The 10,125-nt window shown below is 30.6% G+C and overlaps 1 protein-coding gene across 3 annotated transcripts in view; it reads right to left on the reverse strand.

The window, feature by feature from the left end:
* The window catches only part of LOC106459791 (calcineurin-binding protein cabin-1-like), a 115,028-nt gene that overhangs the window by 23,224 nt on the left and 81,679 nt on the right, over positions 1-10,125 (reverse strand). For all 3 annotated transcript variants that reach the window (XM_022386338.1, XM_013919451.2, XM_022386339.1), the window contains exons 30-32: positions 9,182-9,293; positions 5,033-5,194; positions 4,143-4,358 (exon numbers count right to left, since the gene is read on the reverse strand). In XM_022386338.1, coding sequence (XP_022242046.1) covers positions 4,143-4,358; positions 5,033-5,194; positions 9,182-9,293 — 490 coding nt within the window. The remainder of the gene's footprint in view (positions 1-4,142; positions 4,359-5,032; positions 5,195-9,181; positions 9,294-10,125) is intronic.

Genomic DNA, 10,125 nt, shown 5'->3' on the forward strand with positions numbered 1-10,125 from the left:
TATTATACATTTTATATGTATATAGATTATTGCTATTTTGAACTAAGTTCTTAAACTTACATTTCTTAAAACATAGAACTGTAAATAAAAAAGTAAAGCAAACAATTATCTCTTCTAATTACGACCTTTGTACTCAGTTGCTGCTTGACATAGGTTGCTAAGCCTTTAAAAGTTTTGCACGTGGAGGATATGAAACAAAATAATTTTTTTAGGTTTTAAATATAAATTTGAATAACTAAAAATTATAAATTACTACATCAGTACCATAGAATTCCACTATAATTTATCAAGCTTAGTAACTAAGATGTATTTTAGTCTAAAAAATATGAAATTTTGAGCAGACTAAAGACACCCTACCTCATTGAAACGTTGGTTCAAAAGAAAGAAATGGTGTCCAAGTCCATGAACATGGCTGAAAAAGCCACTAGGGGAACATTTCAAGCTTCTGATTGGTTATTCATGCTATATATAGAAGTAAGTGTACATAAGGAAGCATTTCCAATGATGGAAAGAGGTGGGTGGAGTGCCACTGTGTTTGATTTATTACATGAGCAATATCTTAGCAAATAGAATTTTATATCCTAGTTTGTCAGTATAAGTAATTTGAGTTTCAATTCATACAAAACTATAGACTTAGCATTTTGACTTGACAATCACCTAATTTGAACCAGTGCTGCATTCAACATAACATGTGACACACAAAAATTTATGTTTATCTGTTTTTTTTTTATATTTACTTTTATATTTACTCAATTAAGAAATTGAGTAATGTATAGTACTAAAATTTGGATTATAATCTATAGTTTGATACCAAACTTATTGACATAAATTCATGAAATAGTAGTTGAATAAAATTTTGAATGCAAGTCAACAAATGAGATAACATGGCCTTTCACCCATGACCTGTCTTGAAAGGGTTAAATGATATTTACAGAACACCCATGCCTTTCAAATTCACCCCAACTCACTGCATGCACATACAATCACATACTAGGGTCACATCGATTAACAGGAAGGACACCATACAGATCTCAGGCCATGAAGTATGATACCATGTATACACACATAGATGCTAAGCTCAACCCCACTGTAAATTTGAAAAAATTAGAATTCCATATAATGTACAATTTTGATAAATAAGAAACCAATGTTTTTAATTCAGATGTCAATAACATTTATACATTTGCATAAATACTTGATCTCCTTGATACTTTGAATATTAATTTAGATTTTTCTTTCTTTATTTATTTATTTTTACTGGAACTGTTTTGGCAGGTATAATGTTTGTGCAAGGAAAAGTCACAAACGGTTGTTATGAAAGAACGATGTGTGCTGCCATCTAGCGACCACAAATTGAAATTATTTATGAAACATGGAAATAATATATGCTTATAAACTGAACTTACTGCTAAGTAGTATTTTTTGTAAGACTCCCAATATTATTGAAAAGTGTTGTTAAAGTGGAGAACTAGGAACTTGCTAAAGAGCCATAGTGTTCATCTTTCTTTTTTGTTCCCCCATTCTAGCCAAAAAATGAGTGAAATTTTCACAATGGCTTTACAGAGAAGCATCTTAAAAGCACTTGGGAACAGACTACCACTAAGCACAGTAGTGCTTGGTATTTAGGGATGGGCTAAGAAAATAATGGCTGCTGCTTTTAATCTATTACTGTATGATGCTAACATAAAACTGCTAAAGTAGAGTTATAATCTTCATCAGGCACCTAATTGCCATTATCGAGTGTTTCACAGCATGTATAATATTATTCTGTTCTTCTACCACATGTATTTTTGTACGGAAACAATAAAAAGATCCTCCAACTCTCTCACTCCTTTTGCCTAAGTTCAAATTACTGTGATAAAAATGCTGATCATAATAATTATATATAATGATATTACCATAGGAACTATTTTCATTATTACCTTTAGCTAGTAATTTGAAGCATGTTCCTCTATAAGAGTGAATATTTTATACATCATTGAAGATGAATCAGTACCTTCCATCTAAAACTTCATTAACAACAATCTAGTTAAATACTTCTTGGCCATGAAAACAAGATGTTAGTACATTTGAAGATTTTGTTGTAATCTAGAGAGTGTTTCCAGTCATCATTAAGTGTGGAAAAATACACCCATTTATTTAATGAACTATAAAAGATTCTGTACTGTTGGTTGACAGTATTACCAACTATGAAGAGAATATTTGTTGCATCCTTCACCTTTCAGAGTTTAGATGAAATATTATGAAAATAATAATTCACAAAAATTATAATTTTCTAAGGTGAAAAAGGGAAGATAAGCATATGTGTGTTTAGAATTGTATCACCAAGCATGGTAGTGCTTGGTATGTTGGGATGGGCCAAGAAGAAAATGACCACCACATTCAATCTATTACTGTATGATGCTCATAACTAACTGCTAAAATTGAGTTATAGCCTTATTTGAGCACCTAATTGTCATTATTGAGTCTTTCACAGCCTATATGGTGTCTGCATTTTCTTTTCTTTTGGGCTTAGAATTGTTTTAAAGTTCAAAAGGACATCAACAGTTGGGTGTTCTTCGTTAAAAGACATTGTTGAGACTGTTTAGTGGGACTTTAAATATGCTTTGAGATGCATCGATCTGACATAAATTTATGTCATTACTATTGACTTTAATAGTTCAACAGTGTTTTTGCATGATAATACCTAAATTGATCATGCACACATCAACAAGCACTATTTTCTTTAAATTTACTAACCTTTTTTTCCTTTTGTCTTTGCAGTATCAGGAAAGAATGAACATTTCCCTTTTTTTAGAAGTAAGATAAACATTTGTAATGCATTATCATCTGATGAATACCAGGCCTACTGTTAATTTTATTTCTTCAAATGTAACACTTTTTTATCCAGACTTGCAATTATTTATGATAAAATCACAAAATAAATGAAACATAAACTTTTAAATGCACTAAACTTTTAGGTTTGTTTTATATAAAAGTTTATAATTTAAATTTTTCATTATTGAAAAGCACAGTCAGTTGGATTACCAAATAAATTTTATTACAAAATGTAAACTTCAATAGGTTTTTCACCTTATTACAAGTCACTCATGTAAATAAAACTTTATTTATAACACCTAGACAAGTTTTAACTATACTTACGTTATGATTATGGTAAAGTTCTCAATTATCACATGAAAAACATCTATCCTGAATGTAAAACCAAACTACTGCTATATAATATGAAGACATAACATTTATATTAATTTTATCAAAAGTTGTGCAAGCAAAGTGCTTGCTGATTTAGTGTTGGATGTTACAGTAACAGCTACTTCTTTTACATCTACACATTTTAGAACACCAACTGTGAATGTTCCTTAATTATGAATACAGGGAGTCATTTAGAATTTAAGTATATTTATAAAAAATTAAATTACACCATGCAGTCAAAATACTTTGCAAATACAACAAGTTATACGGTGAGCATGTTATTGAATAAACATCAATGTTTTGACTCAAACATTTCTTAAAACCAGATCACAACAAATATTGGACCAGGTTACAAAACGATTTAACATAGTTAAAATTAAAACCATTCAATTATTTTACACATTTTTCTACTTATTCAAAATAGATGATAATTTTGATAATTCATTTTGGAGTGATGAGCAATAGTTTTCTATTTGATGATAACGATTGCCGTGAATACTAATGTATTGCTCATCACTGCAAGCCAACATATTCATCAGAGCAAAGCAGCTATTTAACTATGGTGTTTCATGATTTTACAGATGTACTATAGTGTAGCTTGGAGTGTAACTGAAATTAAGAGGAAAGATCCTTTTGAAATATCTTTGAAACAGGTACTTTATTCAGTGATAAAATATTAAGACTGTATCTAAAAGAAAGTTAGTGACAAATTTAAAATTACTGTTGACAGTTATTATTTTACAATTAAAACAAGTATATAACTTGAACTTTATCTTAACTGACCCAAATTAGTTTAGAAGTTATAATAAAATTTTAAGTGACAAAATCATCTTTTATTAAAAAGATAAGGATGGAAAATTAGTCACTCCTTTACAATTTATCTTTAAGCATAAAAACAATTACAAAATATATTCTATGTAGAAAAGATGTAAGTAAAATATTGGTTGTATTACCATTTTATAGTGTTCAAGAGCAATTTTTGGGTGCTCCCTCCTCTTCTCACTGATTTTCCCCAGCATGTAATGGTGTAGCCAAGCTTCATCCACCCAACCTCTTTCATCTCCACACTTGCTGGCGGCCTTAAAACACTTAAATGCAGTATCTAACATTTCCCTCTGTTTAGTTTGCAGGAGCTCCACAATATCATCACTAAATGGAAAGTGCTGCTGCTGTTGTAAAAATACCATAATAGTATATGTAATAATTCTTATGAAATATTTTAAAGGCAGTTACTTACAGTTAAAATGTTTCTTATGCAAAACAAGATCATCAAAATGCTTAACAATGCATTCAAAAGGTTTCAATGGTTTTCATCCACCTGTTGAAGCCCACTGAGAAACAATGTTTTGATGTGTTAAGTCGATAAAGGTAAGTTAGACCAGTCATTGTTGAAAATTGTCCATGGTATTTAAGACCTTAAAGTGAACCTGTGCAACTGATCCTTGATTGAAAGTCAGAATTAAAAAGGTATCAACTGTTGGCAAGCATGACTTGAAGAAGAAACATATTGAACACTAATCTTCAAGATCAACAGGTTTACAACCTTTGTCAAAATCATTCAGATAAAAGTACAATCCTCCTCTTAAACCTTAAACTAAAATAATTTCTGTTGTGAAAAAAATACATTAAAGTAATCTATTCAATAGAAATGATAATATTTTCATAGAAATTATTTTAGTTACTTGATTATTACATTGTAAAGTTAAACTTAGGAAACATTTAATAATTAACTTGAATGTTTTGTATTTCACTTTTGCAGTTTCTTTCTGGTTTTAGCAACATTTCATGTATGATAATAGTACCTACTTAAATTGACTGGAGGCACAAGAAATGAAAATAGTACCTGCTTAAGTTGGCGAGAAGCATGAGAATGAAGCATATAAGCCAGTGAGCCATATTCAACCCAGATGGCTGTATTAGTGGTGTCTAACTCTACTGCTCGTTTAAAGCAACGTAATGCCGATGATGCTTTCCTGTAGAAGGTGGCTTCACTTTTGAGCTCACACTAAAATAGGTAAAATGTTACACTTGTGAAATATACATGTCCATTCAAAAATAAGTCAGTCAGTATGAAACCTTAGCTTCTACAAAGATTTGAAATGCTGAATTCATGAGTATCTACATCTTCTAAGCTATTTAGTTTGAAAACTGATATGTAAACCTTAAGTATCTCCAAATAAGTAACTGGTTATTCAAACTTATTATTTAAGACACAAAGGCAGACAAACTCACAAAATGATAACAATAATGAAACTTAGGAAGCTCTAAACTGTTGTTGTCATGATTGCTGACAAATTTGAAGTTTCTACCTACAACTTTTTTTTCCTTCAAGCCAATAAGTTCCTGATCAGAGTCATTAGGTTAAAATGTTTACTATTTACTTCTTTTTCTCTTGCAATGATTTTTACTTTTTCTATATTTTTCAAGTATAGAATTGATGAAATATTTTAGCTTTTTTACAAATGTAAAAGTCACAAATAAAGAGAGAACTAAAACCAAAAACATTAAATATGGTCATATCAACTACTATCATCTCGAAATTAATAAAAAAGCATTACTATAAGCACTAATAAAAATCCCAAATAATACAGTTTTATTTACACAACATCATGATCAAAATTACATAAAAACCCTTAAACAATTCTACAGATTTGTCTAAATTTGTATTACAAACAAAAATATGCTTTTAATTTTTCAATATTTTAAGGGAATCTACCCTAAAGTTTTGTTTACCAAAAAATCTTTTATTAAACCAATCATCTATATTTTTGAAATCATTTCATATTTTTGTTTCATAAAGACTGGTCAAAGAAGAATTTCAGTTTTTTTCTTTTTTAGCTCAAATAGTTTGAAAACTTCAGTGAAGTTGGTGATGCCGAAACTGTAAAAGTCAACTTTCTACTTTTTTTATTTCTCTTACATCTTTCACCCTTCTAAAGCTAATAAAAAATTCATCTGAAAGCTAGGATTATTTTCTTTCTCTCAATTTACTTACAGTAAAACTCCTTTCTTTCCTTATGTGAGTTATAAATTTCTAAACTTTTAATTAATACGTCATGAGGTTCTACTGTGTAAATGCCTTGATGTTACAAATGGTTTTGTATTGTTTGTTTGTTATGGAGAGGTAACAAGTTAAGTTAACGGGTCTTCCAGAATGTTTATTTATTTTGTTGAATTATTTGTTCTGGCAGTTGCGGGTTGAGACAAAAAAAAGAATGGCAGCTTTGTACAAAGTCCCTTCAACAAAGGTAGAGGTGACTGAATGGGTGTTTTTGTAGACAGTTTACAAACAAAAGACAAAGGTAAATTCTGTGTATAAGTTAAGTAAGATATATACAATCTATTTATATTATATTTAATGCTTTGGATGGATGCTATTTTACTGCATTATTTCTTTCAACAAAGTAGCCAATGACATCATTAAGCCTACTATATGTATGACAAATGGCTTTCAGATTACTAAAGTCATACATAATGGCTTAGTAAATAGCTATGTAACATAGTAGTTTTTATTGTATTACAAAATTTAAATGAAAAAAAAAAATCTATATTTTAAATCTTTAAGGACGGAGCATCATGATGCTGCGCTCCCGCACAGACCACACACACACAAAAAAGGAAAAAATAGCTAATTTTTATGAGTACATTTATTTACAATCTAAGCATTTTTACATAATAAGAAACATTAAAATAACAAATTCCATTACTCTATAAACTAATAATGAGATTCTAACCAAAGCAGCTACCTAAACATAGACCAACATTGCATTCTGGACACCATGTTATTACATAGGTAGTCTTTTTTTCTCCCTTGCTAGTATTAGAACATACAAAACATCTGAGTTGACTGTTTTTTTTAGTTCTTGTTGAAGGTACATGGTCAGGATAGCGTCTTTCCATAAAATTTACAGCACTCAGCCTTATCAATATTACCACTCACTGTTCTACTAGGCTTAACACTAGTCAAGGTACCATATTTTTCAAGAACTTACCTTATAAATTCCTAATGAAAGATTTGAATTTTAAATGGCAATCTCTCATTTTGACTAGGTACATATTATAAGCATTTAGCACAACTCGGTCTATCAGATGAAAAAAAGCTTCTTGTTCCAATTTACAGATTTTCTAACACATTCTATGGTGGCCAATTGCACATCAGCTTTATCAGTAAGCCACATATTCTAAATGTGGTCAATTACACAATCAGGCTTTTTGACAATTTCATTTGTTTTATGATTTACCTTTTCACTGTTAACCATTTGTCCTTTAAGAAAAGTGGTAAGCATTGTCACATTACGTTTATTACCGCTTTTCTTTCTTTCACATTCACCAGATTTCAGCTTAGCAAACTCAGGAACATTCTTCCTGTTTTCTCCTATGGTTCCACAAGTGCCAATATTATGTGAATCCAAATATAAAGATGGACCAGGACTAGAATACCAATTATCAATGTACAACAGGTGGCCTTTCCCTTCATATTTCTGTATCAATTTCTTAACAATGGCACCTGAAGCCCCATGAGGATCTTTTTTTTAGCAATGTCAATATCAGTACCTGTATAAACAACAAAATCCAAAATAATTCCTGTTTCACAATCACAGAGAACTTGGATTTTTATTCCGAATCTACGATGCTTTGACCGTATGTATTACTTGAATATCAATCTCCCCTTGAATAAAATTAGGGATTCATCAATTACAATTTTTTGGAATGGGCAGAAAAAAGCAGAAAACTTTTCCTTTAAAATAGTAATCACTTCCCTTGTCTTCCACAATCTATCACTTTCATCAGGGAGCTCATTATCAGCAAAATGAATGTACGTAAGTAGTTCAAGGAACCTGTCACTGGTCATGTATTTTTCAAAAAAATCTGTAGCAATCATGGTATCTTTTGACCAGTATTCTTTTATTGTTCTTTTTTTCACATGAGGCATTAGTAAAATAAGTGCAAAAGAAGAGTACATTTCACCAATTGTTGTCTCACTCCAACACTGGCTTTTTTGCCTTTTGATGTACATCATAATTGTGTACACAAAATTCATGATACATATTAGTATTATCAACAATCTTTTTCATAAGTTCCCGATCAAAATAGGCTAGAAAATATTCGATAATAGGTGCATTCTCTTGAATAGGAAATTACTCACAAATTCCTTAATTTTCGGTAGCAAATGAAAAATCTATTTATAGAAGGCTGTATTTACTGTAAAACAATGAGTTGTATTTGAATTAGATACATTTTCTTTCAGTTATTTGTTCATCATGGACAAACCATCTATGTCATCCTCATTCACGTGTACCAAAAAATGCCCTTTTAGCCCTCAATCGATGCATAAAATTATAGATGAATGGAGTGATGAAGAAGAATTGTCTGATTTGAGTGACATTCCTTCAGATAACGATAATATTTTAAGTGATGAAAGTGAGCCTGAGGCATGCTTAGATAATAGTGATACTGGTAATATTACATGGAAGAATCGGAATGATCTTGTGCCTCGTAACTATTCATTCTTTAGCATGTGATGATGTAGAGGTAGCTGGAAGGTTCATTGGATGGTATCTAATGATGTAAATGTGCTTATACAATCAAATTATGACTTTAAAATGCATTAATCAATGAGAGCAAGTGAGAGAAAGAGAGTGGAGCCATAGTGGTTTTAAAACTGCACCCATCTTTAATAAATAGGAATATGTGTTTATATGCCTCACCTGGATCTCAAGCAAGATACAGAGTGTTTATTTTCCACCCCGGTCCTTAAAGGGTTAAAAGGTTCCATGGTTATTATGCTATATGTATGAAGTGTCTGTGTTTCAGATATGGTGACTTTTATGGGTTATTTGTGTTTAATAATGCAGCTCATAATTGGCTAGTGTAATGCCACTTACATGGAAAGGGTTAATGATCATTTAATTTTAGCATTTGGGATGTAAAGGTGTACATCTTAAGGAGTTATATATGATGCAAAACTCAAATGTCTAATGATTTTACTTACAGAGTTAAGTTTCTGTTCTAGCTGTGAACTCCTTGCTAGTGCCATCCCTGCCCATGAGTCGATCCGATCTGAGTTCACACAGATGTCCAAAATATAAAATCTTATGGCTTTCCTACAGTTGCAAAAATGAGTAGGTAAGTTAATTTTATTGGTTAAGCAAAACAAAAAAGACATCAAATTATGTAACTAAAAAGATTGGTATTTAATTAATTTTATAATTCAATATAACAATGTTAATTAACACAAAACCTACATACAACTGATGGAAGTTGAAATTATACAGAAGTTACTTTGCTGGCTCATGAATTCCCTTAATAAATGTTAAACTGTATGTATATGGCTTTATATTTCATTATACAATATAGTTTTATTTTAGCTGTTAAGAAGTATGTTAAGTTGAAAATAAGATTTTCATGGAATTCTGTAACTGTTTTATGATTTGTTTGATTTTTTCTGATCTGCTATTATGCTCAATAATGGCTAAAAATGGTGCACATATTCCTCCTTTTTAGGTTAACAATTTTTAATAATATTGTTTCTTTAGTTTTTTTACATCCATCATGGACAATACTGTCCTATTTAAAACAGTTTAATTTAATGAAATATGTAGTTGGTGTATGATGCTCTCTCGAGAAACAATGACAACCTTTGGGTTGGCTTCATGCAGACTGGATGGCTATTACTCCTAATATCATTGCCACAATGTTATTATTGATAGTGGTACCGCATGTATGGTCACAATGATGTATGGTGCTCAACATATTACATGTTATGTATATACTTGTAAAATATATACAGCTACTATATTTATACCATGTAGCTATATGGGGAATCTGTAAACATTGAATTGGAAAGACTACTGAACTATACTGAAATTGTACATGGACTGAATTTTGTAACTGCAGGAATTTTATACATGCATACACATGCAATGCATGTTGGCT

This window comes from Limulus polyphemus, unplaced genomic scaffold, assembly GCF_000517525.1.
Source record: "Limulus polyphemus unplaced genomic scaffold, Limulus_polyphemus-2.1.2 Scaffold661, whole genome shotgun sequence".
NCBI classification, from domain to species: Eukaryota; Metazoa; Arthropoda; class Merostomata; order Xiphosura; family Limulidae; genus Limulus; species Limulus polyphemus.